The sequence below is a fragment of the Uloborus diversus genome, chromosome 5, assembly GCF_026930045.1.
Source record: "Uloborus diversus isolate 005 chromosome 5, Udiv.v.3.1, whole genome shotgun sequence".
In the NCBI taxonomy this organism is placed as follows: domain Eukaryota; kingdom Metazoa; phylum Arthropoda; class Arachnida; order Araneae; family Uloboridae; genus Uloborus; species Uloborus diversus.
The window spans coordinates 181,274,828-181,295,197 of NC_072735.1; the positions used below are offsets into that span (position 1 = coordinate 181,274,828).

The 20,370-nt window shown below is 33.4% G+C and overlaps 1 protein-coding gene across 1 annotated transcript in view; it reads right to left on the bottom strand.

The window, feature by feature from the left end:
* Window positions 1-20,370, bottom strand: part of LOC129222047 (multidrug resistance-associated protein 1-like) — an 83,600-nt gene that overhangs the window by 39,630 nt on the left and 23,600 nt on the right. Inside the window, exons 9-14 of the mRNA XM_054856465.1 lie at window positions 15,066-15,233; window positions 13,229-13,422; window positions 12,107-12,281; window positions 9,744-9,839; window positions 8,450-8,570; window positions 1,089-1,233 (exon numbers count right to left, since the gene is read on the bottom strand). Of these exons, the coding sequence (XP_054712440.1) occupies window positions 1,089-1,233; window positions 8,450-8,570; window positions 9,744-9,839; window positions 12,107-12,281; window positions 13,229-13,422; window positions 15,066-15,233 (899 nt within the window). The remainder of the gene's footprint in view (window positions 1-1,088; window positions 1,234-8,449; window positions 8,571-9,743; window positions 9,840-12,106; window positions 12,282-13,228; window positions 13,423-15,065; window positions 15,234-20,370) is intronic.

Here is a 20,370-nt window from a genome sequence, read left to right on the forward strand (position 1 = left end):
CGTTCATTAAATGTTTTTTAAATCGTTTTTGATTGTGTTATTGTTTGTTTTTAGCTTTTGCGTATTGTGGCTTCTAAAAGTGTTCGTACACTTACGATTTTCAATGAAATACGCCATTATCCATTCGTTAAAATTCATACTTTGGAATGGGCATTTAAGTATAAGTTCTATGATCTATTTTCAACAAAACTACAAGCAAATTTTTAATGAAATAATAAAACTTGATTTTTAAGAAATCAATAATCAAAAAGTGAGAGAAACTTGATCTCACAAAAGTCTTTGTGCACTTTGAAAAAATGTCAAAAAATTAGTAAATAATAATTTTTCACTAAGTTATTATTTAGTAGAATATCATGCAGTATCAACAACACCTTTTAAACATCTGGAAATAGAGTTCACTGTTTTTTCTTTCTTTTTTCGTGCAATTTTTGAGTGTTCAGCCGCACGAAAAAATAAATGACTACCAAATGACTTTATTACAGTGTCAACATAATGCAAAAATAATAAAAAAAACGACATATGATAATTTTAATTATGAATTAATTCGAAGAAATTTCAGTGTACGATGACTTTTGTGGCGTATTTTTTTTCCCCCCTCTCTCTCTCTCCGTTTTTTGACAAATTTCAAAAATAAAATCTGGTAGTATATTTTAATAAAAAAAACTACTGGGTTTTATTCAGAATGGCATAGGAATGGTGTGAAAAAAAAATGGACTTCATATTCAAATTCAGAATTTGCGTTATTTTGGTTTTACTACAAAATTTCAAGGTGTACGAACACTTTTGGAAGCCACTGTATGTATATTTTTTATATTTAATGTTAGTAGATTCAATGTAGCAATGTTTATGTATGTGTGAGTGTTATGCATATTTTTTTTAGCTATTGTATACAATCGTATCGTTTTTACCTATTATTCGCTATTCGGTTTATCCGCGGTTTTCGCTTATCCGCGGTTACCATGCCACCCTATTTCGGGGACAACAATCGGGAGTTTGCGTGTTTTTATCTATATTTTTATATACAGCTCATGAAGAAACTCTATGAGAGTAAGTCAACCTAAATAGGATCTTAGGAGTAGAGCGCTCACCTGTTGAGGATCCTGCCGATGGGGGTGGTGTCGAAGAAGGACATGGGAGAGCGAAGGACACTCCACAGCATGGTTCGATGGAAACGGATCGAAGCTCGAGTAGAACCGACGGCTAACACGAAAGATGCTAGCAAAGCCGACAAACCTGTTGGCATACAGTTATTTAGAATACAAACTCAAATAACAAAAGCAAAACAATTTAATTTGTTGTCACACTGTTAAAAAAAATCCTGAAATTTTACGGTAAAAGTTACTGGCATCCATGTTGCCAGAAACTTTTACCGTAATTTCCTATTTTACTGTATAATTTACTGGTAGAATAAAAGTGAGTTAAAAACCGCAATGTGCAAGGAGTAGGTTCGAACTCGGAATCTTCGCATTGGCAGGCGGCTTTGCTGATCACCATACCAGTTGGGACACATCAAGAGAGTGGAAGTACGGTTTAAATCACGTGATGCATCAATGGGAGCTGTAATCTTTTTTTTTTCGCTACAATTTATTGTAAATTTTTCTGTACTGTAAACACTCCATTTTACAGTTATATTTATCATAAAAGTTTCCTGAATTTTTAAGTGAAAATTGCAGTGAAAATGAACGTTCAGTCAAGTGAAGCTTTTAAATTACGTTGATGCAATCGTTAAATTCAAACTGTGATATATTGCGGTATAGTTTAACTTCTATAAAATACCCTATGCAATTATAAACCCCTCTATAGTAATAATATTTTCAGTCCTCATGCATTTGCATACAATCTATACTATTAAAATCTGTACGCTTCTGTCAATGTGTGTGTCTGTAACCCTGTTTCCTGCGGACTGGCAATGTCTACCAGGTCAATATAGCTACCCTTGAATAGAGGACAGCCCCTGTTTCGCTCCTCTAAACCGTAAAGGCCGGACATCCAGTCCTGAGGATGTCCTGACACACTGAAAAGCATTAAAATCATCCATTTCACCTACCGCAGCGGCATCCAGCCACCGCAGGTGGCGAACGGGGGTTGACGAGCGAAACGAGCAGGGGTGGAGCCCCGTAGTAAAAGGGAAACCGCTTGCCGATTCAGTGGTACTATGTAGGGCTAAAACTCTGTAAACGATGTTTTTCTTGAGAGCGACTGTTGGTTCCGCTTCTTCCGCAACGATGTTCAATTAGAATGAAATATAAAAAATGTTTTTTATTTCTAAAAACTATTTTTACATGAGATTGGTTCGCACTAAAAAGTATGGAATAAACTAAGTACAGTGAAACCTCTCTAATGCGGACAATAACGGGACAAATGTTTTTGTCCGCAATAGAAGGGTGTCCGGAGAACAAGGGTTTAATAATGTTATTTGCCTTGGAATCGGGGAATCAAAAATTGTCCGCATAAGAGAGTAGGACTCGACCGATGCATCGGCCTGGCCGATGCATCGGCGCCGACATCGGCGCCGCACAGTGGAGTATTTGACTGAAAATCCTGGCCAAAACTAGCTTGAAATTTTCACTCTTCTGAAGGCGACACCCTTGTGTGCGTTTGTGCGCTGTACGGCGAAGCTATCCCACTTATAGACACGAAACTTGGTATACAAGTTGTCTGAAATGTCTGATGTTACAATGTGAAACTCGATTTTTAAAATTTGAATTAGAAAATGAAATATTTAATATTTTATCCATGGTTTAGACTTTTTCATGTTTACGACCGTAAAAACGATCCTAGTAAACGTAGAAAAAAATCCAATGCATCACTAGATAGGAAAAATAATTTTCTTCAAGGTTATGGTTTGTTTGAAGTTCTAACGTAATTAACCGAATTTCTAAGAATTTTCAAAGAGGTCACTTTTTCGACTTTTTTCAATCATTCATTCAATGTAAACTAAAATTCTTGCATCCAATATTCTAATAATGTTATGGCTCTGAAACTTTTTAAGGAAATAATATAAACACCTTACCTTCATTTACAGCGAAAACGGCGAAGTTATGTTCTTTCACTGATTTATAATGAATTTTTTTTCAATGAGTTGAAATAAAAATTTTCAATAATTTTCACTCGATCCGAAATGGATGCCACGGTTGGCTCTTTGCCAATAATGCTTAGGCAAGTGATAAGTAAACATGTTCGATGCGAATGGCTGTTTTCCTTTGAAGGTATGTAATTAAGTGCACTGTTCGAGGGAGAAAAAAAGCAAAAAGCGGTTAAAAAATCCTAGTACTCTGTACAAAACACTAATTTGAAACCAAAAAAATAATCAATTTTATTCTTTTCGTTTGGTTTCAATCATTAAAACCCCGAGTTAATCATGCACAAAAAGAATTAAAGACAAGGGTTTCGGGGTTACAAAGAACCTTTTTTCTATTGAAAAAATAAATAAATAATTGAACTAGGATATTATAACTAAAAATACTCAAAAATGGATATTCAAAAGCTCTTTGTTTTTGAATTGTATATATTGTACTCGTACCTTGGGTCGATCCTTAGTTTTACATCGCGTGATGTGTCCCGCTAAAAATTGTACGAACAAACTTGGAACTGAAATTTTATACAACTTTAATTCCACAATGAGTAGGTAAAATGTCTTAAATATGGATAGCTCGCTAGCGTGGGAACGTTAGGAGACAATTACAATTGTATCCTAACGCTAGCAAGTAGGGGGAGGGGGTATTTCCCCCCTTTTGCTACGTATAAGGAGGAAAAGACCCCCTCCCCCGGCACATTATTTGCAGCAATGATCTGAAAAAAAATAAATATTTATTTATCTTATCTAAAATTTATCTCAATTTTAAGGAAGAGCAAATTTTCTTAGCAAGATCACAAAATAATTTAATTTATTAACTCATTAACGTACATGAGAAAATTAACATCACTGAACGCAAACACATATTTTAAGGGTGCAATGAATCTCTTTAGCGATGCATAAAGGTAAGCGTTTTCGAAATTAATTGGATGATTCTCATTCCATAACTTACATCTTTACACATTGATGAAGCGGTTTCTCGTAACCCTGAAACTCGTGTCTGAAATTTTATTGTTGTTTGTGCGCTCAAATATGTCAATCTTTTCATTCAGTAGTACTTATGATAACTATTTTACAAATTTATTAAATCTTTGTAGGTAAATTCAGTTTAAAATCATGACTTGTCACAAAAAAATCGGATTATGCACATTTTTTTAAAAAAAATCATATAAAAAAGGGCAGTTGTAGGCGGAAGATTTTTTTGCTGAAATTAGCACTAGAGGCTTTGCCAAATACGATGCAACTTTCAAAACAGCCCGACCAAGCCCGACACCCATTTAAAAAGCTTTCTCTAGTTATAAATTAAGGCGAAAAGCCTTTAAAAATCTCATGTACCAAGTTTTCTTTATTTTTTTCACAAAAAGAAAATAAAAATATTTACTTTGATTTATTATTAGCACTAAGCCCTAACATTTCTTTATACCGTAAAATTGGTTTGGTTCAATTCCATTCATTTAGAAAGCCACAAAAAAATCTACATTGAAACGTAATAATTAAGCTGAAACGTAACAAAAAAGCGAAAATTCTTATAGAAATCTCATCTTTCACCGAGGCTATGAGCAATTGTATGTGACTCAAGTTTCCAAAACAGGTGCTGATCGATGCACCAGTTAGTCAACTATCATGGAATAAATTTTCATAAAAATCGGGTAAATTTTTAATTTTGGACTTTTGTCCAGAATTTTCAGTCAAATACTCCACTGTGCGCCGGTTGGTTCAACAATTTAGCCATCGGCATCGGCATCGGCGGCCGATGCTAACTTGCAGGAAACATCGGCCCATCGGCCTTAAAATGCATCGAAAAGCCGATGGAATTGGCCGATGTTTTTGAAAAAAAAAAAGGGATCTTTGCTGTTTTACTTTTTAATACATAGTAAAGGGAGTTATTGTTTTCTTATAAAATTTTTTACTTGAATTTCAGTATGAATTTCTATTTTATCACCCCTGAAGGAATTTTTAATTTTTCATTCAGATACAAACAAGTTAATTATTGCGTTGTTTCTTGCAGCTGGATGTACGTATATATCTCTCATAAGTCATAACTCAAAAATGGTAAGCTGTAGAAGGTTAAATTCTCGCATTCGGGGTGTGCGTAAGTTCCAGTTGTGCACTTCCCTTTTGTTTTCGATCGGGTGCTCTAAAAAGCCAGTTTACTCATTTTTTTGTGGCTATTAATTACATATTTCAATGCAAAACTAATATAGCGTCTCAGACTGACGATCATTTGGTGATATATTGCCGAATTGGAGAACGTGGAAACAAATATAGGATGGCGAAACCGGTTTTTGGGTCATTTTGCTAAGTTCCCGTTGAACCGACGGTAATTTTTAATTTTTTGATATTTGTAATAGGAATCACAGTAATGCAGTCTTTTCTGTATCGCTTCGGTGGAGTTACAAGTTTGGGGCCCATTGAAATACATTTTGGGGCCCTATTTCTCTATCACAGAAGTTGTAAAACATTTATCATAAGCATTTTTGTAACTCCAACGGTGCCCCTATGGTTATGGGGCCTCTCGCGCAATTGCAACATTTGGTAAATTTTAAATCCGCCACTGCACGTCAAAACGAATTCGGGTGCAAGTTTTAAAAGGTTTTTTCTGGCCATGTTTATGATTATTTTGAACTCTATTTTTTACGACTATTTTTTCAATTTCCGAGAACACTTGCGTGCCCCTCCTCCCACTCCCTTAATTTCTGAAATTAAACTCTAGTTGTACTTCTGAGTTGTTTAAAACTAACACCATTCATAAAATTAGAGATTTGTTTTTCAAACTTTATCTATTGTTTAGAAAGAATTTAGAGCATTAATGTAACAAACTGATTAAAGACGTTTTGAATGGTGACATAATTCGGAAATCAAAGGGACTTTTGAATTTTTTCTTCAGAAGTGCTGAAGTAGATTCAGAAACTCTTCCGAGGCGTTGGTGGTAGCGGTTCTGTACTAAGAAAATGAGGCCGAAGTTGGTGCCGAAGTGTGAGTTACACCAAAATCAGAGGGTGACCCCTCCCCCCCAACCCTCCCTCGTCGTTTCAAGCATTTCTTAAATATTTAGCGATTATTTATTTTTGTCAAGAAATGTCATTTTGCGTATTTCTCATACTTGTTTCACCTATATTTCGTAATGCGCCATCTTTTTTGCATCATTAATAGCGATCGATTTTTTTTCTGTTGTAAGTAACTATTTTTATGTATTTATATAAAATCAATGAATAAGTTATTTTCGTTTTTTATAGAATAGTTTCAAGGATTTTCTATTATGCAATTTTTTAAATTTCAGAAAATTATTGCTAAATTGAAAAATTTAATTTGAACTTGTTTGTAAAGCTTCATAAAAGATTAAACAATCAAATTGTTCCATATTATGTGCAAACAACAGATCAAGTATTATATTTATTCAGTTATTAACTTAATGCAAATATTGAATTTGTTTATTGTTGCTTCGTTTTAAGAACCTCGCTCTTTTCATGGGTATTTCCTTTTTCAGCAAAACTTATGTCACTGTTATAGATTTTATGAAAAATGCAAACGTTTCTATTCATAAATTTTAAATAAGTACAAAAATATTTCTATTATGATTTAATATTGTAATTTATCTGTTATCTTTTTCGTTTAATTTGATGACTAAAAAATGTCTACGTGCAATCTTTCCAATTTAATTGCGTAATTTGTTGACGGTTTCATAGTTTTATTTTATTTTATTTTTTTTTTTTTTTTGAAGGATTAAACAACATAATTTAATGTTTTTTAACTATTTTTAATGTACCTAAATCCATACATTATTACAATATTATTGAAATCTTAGTTATATGTTCAATTAAAAAAAAAAAAAGAAAACAAATCAATAGGTTATTAAACAGTCTCTTTGGTTTTTTTTTCTTTCTTTTTTTTTTGACTGTTGTTCTTTCTCTTTCATCATACAGCTGTCAAAAAAAGGAGAAGCATAACTACACCGTAACAACAACACGTAACAAATTGTACGTAGTACGATCCAAAAGTTCGGGGACAAGCTGTATAAAACCTTACCCAGGATTGTTCACATTACCGAAGCACATCCACCTGCAAAAGGACACCTTGAGGGATTATGTACTTCTGCCAGTGTTCATATAACTTTTGGAATCACTCCTGGGAGCCATTTTTCGCTACCTTCTTATGATGCAGCTTTATCTTCTCCTGACGGAAGAAAGTGGCGTCCATGCAAATTTTTTTTTTTTTTTTGCTGGGAACAGGTAAAAGTCATATGGAGCTAAGTCCGACAAAACCTTATGTTATTTGTTTGTCATATCAGAGTATTGACCAATCGAACCGTGCATCCTCAACATGAAAGTTGCCTTCGTCCCCACGATGAAGTTAAAGTAGCCTTTTAGGAGGTTCAGAAAAATGTCTTCCAGGAGTGCTTCTAAAAGCTATACGAATGTTGGCAGAAGTGCATAGTCGTCCAAGGCTATTTTGTAGATAATTGTGCTTCGGTAATGTGAACTATTCAGGGTAAGGTTTTATACAACTTGTCCTTGAACTTTCAGATCATACTACGTACGTATGAGTTTTCAACTTACTATTTCATAATGTTTATGAGTGAAGAAAGTTTACGCGCATGAAGACATCACAAGGGAATTTGCGATAATTAACTCAGGAGGCGTTCAAAATGGATATTTTGGTTATCTATATATTCTTAGGTAAATATGCATGTACAGATGTGCTGAAAAAACTTGTGAAGTTTAAATTGGGTGATCGTAAAATAGAAATTTAGGTCAAGAAATTTGATTTTTCTTTTCTTTCTTTTTTTGTGATTACGATTCCTTATTCGTAGAAAGGAAGTTAAGTGAAATGAACCAATGATCCTTTAAATCCCTGATAATCTTATCAATTTATTTGTGTTTGATTTTTTTTTTTTTTTTTGCCATCGGCCAACGGCATCGGCCATCGGCAATCGGCCATTCGGAGGAAAACAATCGGCCATCGGCCATCGGCCGTCTTTGAACAATCGGCTAACAATCGGCATCGGCCCATCGGCCAAAAAATGCCATCGGTCGAGCCCTATAAGAGAGGTTTCCGCATTTGAGGGGTATCTGTTAGAAGGGGTTTTACTGTATATAATTTCTTGATTGCAACACTCAAAAGTTGATCTTAATACCTTTACGTCAATTCTAAAGCAGCCAATAAAATTTGAATTAAACATTTGAGAGAAGAATTAGGTGGTGTACTGTTTTACCCCATACCGCCTACATTTCTTATTCTCTCATATTTTTCAATTTCAATTTATATTTTCAATTTCAATGCATTGTGACACCTTGTCTAACCTGAAGGATTTGTCTGGTGATATTATTTCTGTTTTCCTTTTTTCAGAATTAATTTGCAAATTGCCTATCATACCTTGTGCTATTCCAAGAACAGCGTACACAATAATTCTTCTGTTCCTCAGCGAGACATCCTGGGATCCATCGGGAAGGGGTTCATCGCTGCTCCATGCTCCCAGCCAGACGTTCGAACCCACCTGATCGAGATAGATCAAGAACATGAACGCTACATTCGAAATGCACAAAAAGCTATGAAACGGCAGACGCCCCCCCCCCCCCCGTGGTGTGTACGGGATAACAATAATCTCCCCTTTTGGGGCTAAATAAATAAAATTTAAAACAATATAAAATAAAGTGAAATAAAATGGAACAAAAATAAAATAACATTTTTTTAATTTTTAAATTAAGGTTGAAATAAAAATTAAAGCAAACTGAAATAAAATAAAGTAAAATAAGAATTAAGAATAAAAATATAAATAAAAATAATAATTTTAAAAAATAAATATATAAAAGCTTATTCATGAAAAGTCACTTTTGTTTCTGGTATATTTCATCCAGACAGATTCCAACTTCGATTCTTGGAACTTCTAACCTTCGGCTCCCGACTCCCACTCCTATTCCGCAGCCCTGATTTTAAGCGGTAAGTAGTACACATTATGAAAATCTAATCTATGCCAAAATTAAAATTGTTTTTAAATATTACTTTTTTTACACTAGTAAAGTATTGAAAAAGAGAATTTGTAAACAGCTTTTGATAATAACTAAGCATCTTAAAATAATTTTCTGGAAATATTTTTAAAAGATATACAAACCTTTATTTTATTTGTAAGGTGTCAAAAATATTTCTTTTGGATTATCGATCCATTGAGTACCAAGCGGGCTTGGGAACTAAATCCTGAGGGTTCCGCGTTTCGTTGACCACATAACCTTTGTACCCCAGAGCCCTCGGTCTCGTAAACTGGTATGGTCACAGAAAATCTTGGCCCCCATGAGTATTTGCACCACTGAATATAAATACAAGGCTAGATTTCTGTTTCGTTTGTTTAAGTACCATTATCAAAAAAAATTATCTTTAATTAATTAATTTATGCCGATTTATTTGCACTAATACTGTAATAGTGTGTAATAATGATTTGTAATAAAGTGAGCTGAATTCTGTTTTATAGAAACATAGTTACATGGGTGAGGATGCGTAGCATTTAAGTGGCGGTGCACACGCTTTCGGGAGGGGGGGGGGGCAACTCTGAAAAGAACATTCCTTTCCGTCTCTAATAACTCCGCTGCTCTTTCTCCCCCACCAATATATCTTTTAACATCATCATCGCCAAAGAGGGGGGAGGGGGGATGAAGAAGAAGAAAAATGCACTTACTTCAAAACTCTGATAAGCTACAAATCCCAGCAGTGTCAACAAAGTCAGGGGAAGTGAAGCGTTGCGGATGTACGTCCAGAACACGTTAGCTTTTACCTGCAAATAAATTGATAAAAGTTATAAGTTTTTTGGATTTCTTTTACTACATCTTGTTTTTATAAATATTAATCAGATTTAATAGCACTGATGAAAAAAAGGGAAAGTAAATATTAAAAAAAAAAAAAGAAGAAGAAGAAAGGCAGTGAACATTTTACTCTATCAGGGTTTCTGAATATATATATATATATACATATATATATATTAAAACTTGAAGTAAAATATTCTAGAGCGCAAATGCAGCTATAGTATTAAATGTATATTACATATTGTAATATTTAAAGTCTCACTCGTAGATAGCACAGTGGCAAGTGTACTAACCAACAACAAGAAACACAAAAGAATATTAACCATGTAAATTGAAAACCATGTAAATATAAAAAATTGAACAAAATGAACATTAAGATAACCAAATAATAGAATGGGCAGTAACTGCTATAGCTCTTTGATAACGTAGCAGTTACTGCCCATTCTATTGTTTATTTATCTTAGTGTTCATATTGTTCAACTTTTCATATTTACACGATTTTCAATTTACATGGTTAATATTCTTTTGTGTTTCTTGTTGTTGTTTAGAACACTTGCCACTGAGCTATCTTCGAGTGAGACTTTAAATATATATATATATATATATATATATATATATAGTCGTGTCTATATGAAAGTCGTATTAGATATAGCCGTGTCTTGATCTTGATGTCAGTATGTGCAAATTCATTAATGCTTTTGACATATATTGTTGTGGGCAGGTAAAGGGCAGTAGCTGCAAATTTTTGAGTTATTTTCATTTTTGACATCTATTGTACTTGAGCTTTATTGTGCAAGCTTGTTCATTTGGTTTCCGCTGAATTCTAATGCCGTCTAATGGGCTGACGTCTAATTTCATCACTTCTCAAAACGCGTTTTTTTTTTTTTTTTTGTTCAAACATCTCGAAAACTTATTTCTGCAGAAACTGCCATTTGCCTGCCCACGACAGTTAGAGCTCTACCGATGATGACATAACTATTATTCTCCTTAGATCAGCACTTATAGATGGGCAGTCAAAAACGTGGCCCGCTGACTGCGCGTATCTGGGCAGTTATCGCAATTTCTTCAGTCACTAATGCCCTCCCTGTTGATTTTCATGCCTCTGTGATGATTGGTTCTTAAACTAACAATGATTTTGTGGTGATTCTGTCTGTATTAATATTGTTTACGATGGAATTAATTTTTCCCTTCATTTAGATTTAGTTATTGCATTAGCAGTAACGTTATAACTGTCATAGTTTAGATTGCTGGCTTCTTTGGCTAAGTTACTAGTTAAAAATATTAGTAGTTATAGAGTTAATTTTAATAACAAAAGTTAACTAATTTCAAGACTGAAGTAAAGCAATTTGGATCTCGCTTTAAACTGATGACTTGAATCCAAGAAATCTCCGAAAACCTTCATTATTTAAAAAGTTTAATCTGCCCAAAATTCACAAATATGTATGCTTGCTTAATTTAACTCTGAAATTAATTTGTTCAATTTATTAACAAAACTGAATAATTCTTATTATTTTTCATTGCTTTTTTGCAACAATTACAGCAAACAACTCCGTCACTTCCGTCACACAAAATGGTTGCGGGATCAGATTTTCAAAGTACTCGTATAAAAAGTTTCACTTCAAAAAGCTCTGCTGGTGCTTTTGGCGTTCTTTCGTTCGTTTGATACAAATGTATAGTCGGCAGTGGCGCACACAGGGGTTTTTCAAAGGGGGGGGGGATCCAGGATCGAAGGTCCACCATTCTCATTTTATACTCTAACACGCATCCTAACATGTTCTTTTTATTTTATCGATTGTCGGGAACAAAAAACATTAAAAAAAGATTGAATTATTATATAGCATTAAACTTAATTTATTAGTAACAAATACTTAATTAGAATACAAAAAGCATAAGACTGAGTGTATTTACTTTTCTCACAATTAAAAGTAAAAACAGCGAAGAAAAATCACCATTACAGAATAATTTATGTTCACATACAGTTCGATGTTGCAGAAGAAGAAAGAGAAAATATTTTTTCTTTTTTTCATTTACTAAATCTGAAGTTATTGTTACCTTTGATTGGTGTTTTACGTACTGGATACAAAGGATTATAATCAATCAAATCGGACTATACAACTTATACAGGAATGTTCTGGTAAATTTCCATAATCACAAAATCGCTGTTTTCAAATGTCCACGCGAATATCAACGAGTTGGGCAAAAGTAGCGCACACTAAGCGATGAAAGAGTTTATACTCACGCTTCCAACTTCAACTTTCTCCTTTTCTATGAGCGTCCTGGTCTTCCGTGGCGTGTCCTTGGAGTCGTCTGTGTGGGACAGCTGTCGGGACATAGAGCGAGACAACTGGCGGGATCCGGTGAGGACCATCTGCGCCTTCAGCTCTGATACATCATCGGAATTTTGGCGGGACAGGCTGCCGAACAAGACGAGATATGGCAGTTAGACATAGGAGGGCATTCGCTATTAACCAAAAAGTATACCAATGAGGTATCCTTTTTTTCTTGTTTTGTTTTCATCTTTCAAAGTTTTGAAAATTCAGTTGTAAAAGTTTAAAGAAGGCATTCATAGTTTTTCTCCCCTTTATTTTCTTCATATTTTTCTATAATTAAAAAAAAAACACCTTGCATGTCAAAGAAAAGTGTAGAATAAAGTAAAGAATAACTGTAGTAGTACCGTAGCTAAATATATTTACAAAAAAGAAAAGAAAGAAAAGAAAAAGGAAAGAAAGATAAGAAAAAAAGAAAGCAAATTTCTAAAAGAAAGTAAAAATAACTACAATTTAAAGAATGATTATTCAGAGTTATCAACTAAAAGTGTTTAATGTTAAATGATAAAATGGTGGTATTCAATATCCAATCCGTGAGAAATTGTCAAAAAAAAAAAAGTGGGGGGGGGGGGGAAAGAAAAAAAGAAAATAATTTATCAAAATAAGAGATTTATTGTCTACGTAATGACAATAATGATAATAATAAAAGAATAACAACAATAAATAGAACGATTTGAAAAAAAAAAAAACATCCAGCACGCAACATCTTTGAATTTTGAAGACTTGAAATTCAAATTATGTTTTTCGCTATCACGAATTGAGATAGGACAATACTCGTTGGGTTTTTTTTGTTTCAACAAATGGCTCCTATTGGTATTCGTGATTGCGAAAAACATTGAGTTCAAGACGTCATTGGTTTTAAAAAATCTAGGGATATTTGGATCACGAGTTCCTAGTATTCGAAACTGAAATTGTGAGCGAATAGCATCGATCAAATAATTTAAATAATTTATACTCAAAATAAGTTCTTACATCTTTAATTTTTGTACGTCTAATTATAAATCTGTCTCCAAATGAATCTTGTGCTATCTTACCTCACGCTTTCTTTGTCATCATCTTCTTTCTCCGCCTGGTCCTTCTTGTACTCCTCGATGAGATTGAAGAACTCCCCCTTCTGTTCCAGCAGCTGCTCGTAGGTGCCGGATTCCAGGATCCGGCCCTCGGACATGAGGAAGATCTGGTCCACTTCCGGCAGGACGGACAGGTCGTGGGTCACCAAGATGCGCGTCTGGAAGGACAACATAGAGATGACCCGGATTTGGAGCATGAATCATTAGCCGGATTTGTAATAGAGTTGCTGTATATGGCTCATCAGTGTGAAGATAGCATTGAAAAATATATTTATGGCAACTAAAAGTCAAGCAATTACTAAACTTCTCAAATTTTAAATAAAGTTGTTTAATATTTGCATGTAAGTGGTGGAAAAAGTCAAACTTTACCTGAAGTTAAAGCTATTGATGCTAAAGAATTATTTTCCCTCTCAAAGAATAAAAATAAATTTACGTAGCTTATTCTCTAAAAATCGCTTTGCTCTTGAAGCATAAATATTCCACAATAACAAATTTAAACGATTTTTATCTACCAAAGTTTTTCAAGTATCAAACAGCGTTCCTCCTTTTTCAAATTTTTCTCTTAGGAAATTTTAATCGTCTGCTATATTCGGAGTGTTGCGTATTCCTCACATTCGCAACTCCAGAGCTCGAATACGCCACCTTGCGGGGATTAACAATACTACTGAAAAAAGGTAAAACATTCCATTCCACGTGTTTTCTTTGGGGTAAATTACTGGCTTCAGACAGTTTGTGGTGAAATGTGATTTCAGAAGAAAAGAAAAGAAAGCTTAAAAAAGTAAAATTACTGTCATTCACTAAACTTCAATGCAAAAGTTATAAGTTACGGCATTTGTTTGTTTTAACTTTTTCATCCACCATTAGACAGTAGTTGCAGCGCCCTCTATAATTTATTGGAGTTGCGAATAGTGGGATCAATCTTTTCAGCGAACATTAGCTTATTACTGAGAACAAAAACTACTGTCCATAAAAAATGCAGATGGTTCTGGCATAAATATCGCAACAACAGAAGTTGGTTAGTTTAATATTGAGTTAAATATAATATGATCTTTAAACTTTATAATAATTAATCCAAAACAAACAAAAAAAAAAGTTAAATACAAATATTGGATGATATGTCATTAAAATTGTAACTGAAGCTGTTTTCGTAATGTGGACCAACGTGCTCCGAGCACGGGTCCACTTCATAAAGTTTTGCTGAAAAATTAATAAAAAGACAAATACAAGTACAAATACAAAAGTGACGACCAGCAACAGGCTCTGGGCCCAGCTAGACTGGTCTTAGTCAATTTACAATCCCCAGTGAAGATCAATGGCCCTCTTAAAACTGTCTACTCCTTTGCTCATTACCACCTCTTCCGGTAAGCTGTTCCGAGGTTCCACTACCCTGCTAAAATAATAATTTTTCCTAATATCCATGTTAGCCTGAGATTTAAATAGCTTAAAACAATGACCCCTTGTCCTCTTTTCAGTGCTAAACTTTAGCCCCGTAACATCTTTCGTTTTAATAAATTTAAACAGCTGAATCATGTCCCCTCGGTCTCTTCTTTGCTCAAGACTGTACATTTGCTCAAGACATTTTTATGAATTGAACAGTTTCAAAAAAAAGGAGGGGGGATGATGGGAAATGGTTAATGAAATTCATGGTAGAAAACCAAACTTTTCATTTACGTTTTTGAAGAGATAAAATATGAGAAGTAAAATGGGGACTAGGACTAATGTCCCCCGACTCCTCCTACTCTGAGGATCTTAAGGAGTTATTCCATTCAATGCTTGAGTACAGATCTAAAATAGCAGTTACCTTCTTTCTCAGTGCTCCATTTGGTCCAATAACGTACTTGAAAATGTGGTTTCCCACGTGGGAATCCACTGCGCTCAGGGGATCGTCCAGAAGGTACAAGTCTGCATCCTGGTACAGAGCTCGGGCCAGGCTCACTCGTTGCTTCTGACCGCCGCTCAAGTTCACACCCTGGGCAAAGAAAAAAAGAACACGCAAGTTTTAAGCCAAACATATAATGATGAAATGGGATAAGGTAGATGAACCAAAGATGGCTAGGGTTCCTAAGGTAGGCCACCCACAAAAAAGTAGAATTAATTCTATATAATATCACAAAACTTCGGTAATAGATTGTAAGGCATGTATTTGCAGTGCGAGCGACTGAATTTGAAGAGATTAAGACCTCCTACACACGAGACACCATAGCTTAATCAACTTTTGAACGGGCGGTTATTAAAAAGCGTTAGAATCGCCCGGCATCCTTCAGACGACAGTCAACTCATCAGGCACATGTGCCGCCACTATTCTCATCCCGATGAGTTGAATCAACTTCTTAGTTGATTCAACTCATCGGGACATTGCCAAGCGTTCGTTATACACACGAGTAAACTACCTGAGTCAACTTGGTTCAGTTTTAAAAGCGTTGTGGGGGGAGTAGCTGCTCGAATAAATTCGAAGTTGATTAAGTTGTGTGAAGACAACCAGGGACCGATTTACACACCTGGGTGCCCCGGGCACTGACAAATATGGTGCCCTCCCCCCCCCACACAAAAATATGAAGGTAAGTGTTGCATATTATTTTGATAGAAAGAAAACTTTAAAATATCGATTTCATATGAAAAAAGTTAATTATCAAGATGTTTTGCAAAGAAATCATTTATTATAAATCTAAAATAATTTTATGGTTTTCATGTTAGAAATTTTTTTACAGTTGCGGATGGAAAAACTATGATACAAATGGTAAAGGTAAATCATAATGTGCTTTCTGCGCATCAATGCTTCTTTAGATATTTTCTCCTTTGTTTTCTTGTTGTAAATTCATCTATAATGTCCTCATAATCAAGTTTTAGGTCAAACTTCCTTCTTCTGATAACAGAGCTAATAAAGATAATTTCCCATCAGAAATGAGAGTACGCAAAGGACACTTAATTCTCTTCAATAGCGAAAATGATCGTTCTCCACAACAATTGGCTAACATGCTTTCATTTAATAAAAAAAATTTGTCAAATGACAAAAATTTTTTGTTTCCTTTAGTTAGAGGCCCCGAACACTGGTCCTTAAAAAAAATTTAATGACAGAAATTTGGTGCCCCCCTTCCCTTGGTGCCCCGGGCCCCGAATTCCCTGCCGTAAATCAGTCCCTGAAGACAACAAGAAACGCCAGTCACCTAGTTGCCGTGAAACTTTTTCGAAAGTTGATTCAACTAATTTGCCTCGTGTGTATTAAGGCCATATCACACGTAACGAAATTCGCTCAACCTACCCGTTCAACTTCAAGCTTTCATTCAACTTTCTCTTGGAGAAGTTGAACAGGGTTTCCAGGCTCTCAAATGAAGGGTTGATCCTAAACGTGGCTTCTGTCTACCACTTTAGGCGACTTAGCACAATGTACTCTGAGCGATGTTTTTTGGATTTAATGGGTTTTTTTTTTCTCAATTTATTTCAAAACTGTAAATAAATTTCAGTTTTGAAAGTTGCAATCATTCGAAATTATGAAAAAGTGATTTATAAACATGTTAATTTTACTAGCTCAATACAGCGATAACAGCCCTTTTACCTAAAAACAATGAGTAAAAGCAGGCCTGGATCTGTAAGTTTTGATCCCCCCTTCCCCGATAAGAATTGATTAAAACCATGGAAGCTTTTCTTCACTATTTTTTTTTAAATTCAATATTATTATTTGTTTATGTTTTAAACGGTTATTTTAATTATCAGACAAAGTTTTTTTTTTTTTTTTTGACTTATTTTGTTTTTGAGGGAGTTTGAAATTCTTAACTCCTGATTTTTTTTCCTCTCATTTTACGTATAAGTTCATTACAAAATCAATGGACCATAAGAAACTTTTTACAATAAAAAATTTTGTTTTATCCATCTTTCTGGGTCTTAGCAAGTTTTTTTTTTTTTGCAAATGTAGGTAACTCTTATGTAACTATTACGTTTTTTACACTTTGATTAGTCTTGCTGCTTTTCATAATATATTTAAAGGTTTTTTTTTAATAATTTTATTTGAAACGGACATTTTCGTGGCTCATATTAAGGTAATTCTATGTATTTATTTCACATTTGCTGATTTTCCCAAATAAAATCTTTTAATTATCCTGATACTTTACAGAAATTCCCAAATGTGTTTGCAACGTTGAAGGTTTAAGTGTATTCGTTTATCTAAAAAGTTTTCCAATTTCTTGGGTCGTTGCCCTGACCCCCCAACTGCGGGCATGTAGATCTGGACCTGAGTAAGAGTCGATATTTATAAATAACTTGTCTAATTATGTAAAAGCTGTGATTTTTAAACCAGTAAACTTGTCTACCACTTTAAAATATGTGACAAAATTTAATAACAGCAATTATAAATCAAGTAAATGGACATTTCTGAGTTATTACTTTTAAACACTTATCTGCCCAAAACCTGACTAAAAAATTTGTATTTAGTATGAAATTGCTACAACAAATGATTCTCAGTTTAAAGTATTTTGATTTCATACACTAGAGGAAACTTTTCGACTCTTTTGGATTAAAAAAAATATATGTTTAGTAAAAAATCCCAAACAGAATGTTGATTCAACAAGCTGCTTGTCTGTAGAATGAGAGAGATGAATAAAAGAGCTACTATTAGTATAGGATAACAAGTAATGGAAATAGCAGTATATTGAATAGTAACAATAATAATGACTATTTATTCCTTAATTTTTTTTTAAAGCTGAAAGTGAAAGGCAATGCATACATTTGTCTAGTTTAATTTTCAAACTTTAATAAAATTTGGATCTTTAGTCAACATTTACATTTATTCCCACTCTAAATCTTTTCTCCTCAAACCATGCAGTGATAAAATACTAATTTCAAATCCTTTTGCACACCATGTCTATTTCTAAGTTTGGAATGGATCAATTCAAAACTGGAGAATATCCTCTCTATTGATGCTGAACAGGGGTATATTGTTTTGTCTAAAACTTTCCCATCACACTTTTGCTGGGACATCCTGAATTGAGAGATAACCGCTACAAAAGCTATTAGAGTTGGTATTTAAGTTTTTGACATTTATGTCTTTGGTTGTATCAAGCAACTATTAGTTCCTCTATAAACAGAGAATATTTATATTAGAGAAAAAATTAATAACATAAAAAAAAGTAAATATCACCATTCAAAATATTTAGATACTATTATACTTAACTATTGAGTTCTGATCAACTTAGTTTCATTTTTACTCAAAAGAAAAGAGACATTGCATAAATCCTTTCCCAGAAAGCCTTTTTGATTGATAAAATTAATTGTATCTAATTGTTACAAATGAATTAAGTTATTAAAAAGTTTAAAACAAAACTACTTTGAAAACAAGCTGTAACTGTTATCCATAACTACTTTTACAGTGTAACAAATTTACAAGAAAATTTATCAATTAATTTTAATCAAACTTATTAATTAAACTATTAATTTTAATGATATAATGTGAAATAATTTTTCAGCATCAGGAAACCATATGTGTTTATAAAAACTATCAATGTCAGTATTGGAGTTTTTAACAGGTCATTTCAAAAACAGGTTTTTTTTTTTTTTTTTTTTTTGTCAAAAACCCAACCTCGTCTAAGTATTATTATTTTGCTATTGAATGTACACCAAGTTTAGTTGTTAAAATAGAAATCTTTTTAGCAATGCACAAAAAGTGGAATAACAAAATTTTCTACTTTTATATATACATGCTACTGTTTTTATATGAAACCTCTGTACATGACCCATTCTATTTTATCTTTCCAACACATGCACAAAAAATTTATTACTTTTAAAAAAAATCAAAATTTAAATTTTTAAATAGTGAAGAGTATAAAGTACTTATTGCATAGTTTACAAGTTACATAGAACGCAAGAATACCAACTTTTCTACTGATTTAGGCAGGTTTGTACTACTTTTCATAGTTTGAAAAATTGGACTTAAAATGGTTCTATTGATTTAATTGAGTCATGCAGGTACATTCAATTAAGTAAGAAATTGTGAGTTGTTTTACTTTTGTTCTCTGAGAAGAACAATGCTTCATAGATGTTTTTACAAAGCATACTGAAGGAACATTATCTTTTATAATATATACCAAGAAAGAAAAAAAAATTAAAAAAGTTCATTTTTTTCTAGTATTCTTTAGAGAAACTGACACATAAAATTTATACATAAACTTTATTTACAATAAATTCCATACACACACACACACTCATATGTATTAATACATAATTTCAATTACATTTCAAAGTTCAACAATAATTAACTTCGCCCTGGAACAAACAGTTTTTGACTGCAACCTCTATAACTGCATCTGTAAGCAATAACTTGAAATTCTGTCTCACATAATCTAAAATTAAGAAAACAAATTAGACAAGTATATATAACATGAATATTATACAGGGAGGAGGACAGGCAAAGTACCCCCTAGCTTTTATGAAATGTAAAATCAATGTATTTCGTAAAGTATAGGCATGGTGTGTGTGCTGTTTTTAAACAATCCACATGTTATACCAGACAGCCCGATTATCATATCCAGAGACTACAGTTTCGTTTTTATTGGAACTCATCAGTCCGGAAGAGCGAATAACCGAGCTGGAGGCAGATGTCATCTCAGCGATAACATCTGCCTCTAGCCTCTGAATGTGATAACCGGGTGTCTGGTATTTTACATACAGAAGAAAACTTAAGTAAAAGATGATAAATTGTAGCAAAAAAAAAAAAAAAAAATGTGTTGTTATTAATAACAATTGATTTATGATGTGTATATACTTAAATGTTTAGGACAAAGGAGCTAAACATTTATTTCATTTATTCATTTGCTTATTTTTTGTGCATAATTCTATTGCATGAATTTAATTTGCTAAAGAAGATGAACTTTTGTTTCTATTAAATGTTTGGAAAGTGAAGCTTATCTATGAATTAATATTTAACTTTGTGTATGTGTAATGCAATATTTGGCCAATTTTGATGCTTTATAACTCTGACACCAGTTGAATCTCAGTCACCAAATTGTAATCATAGGTTCATATAATAAAACGGTGCTACCTGCTACCTGTATCAATTTCATTGTTTTTCACTCGTTCCCACTTGAAATAATTTGCTTTAAACTTTGCGAAAATGAAAT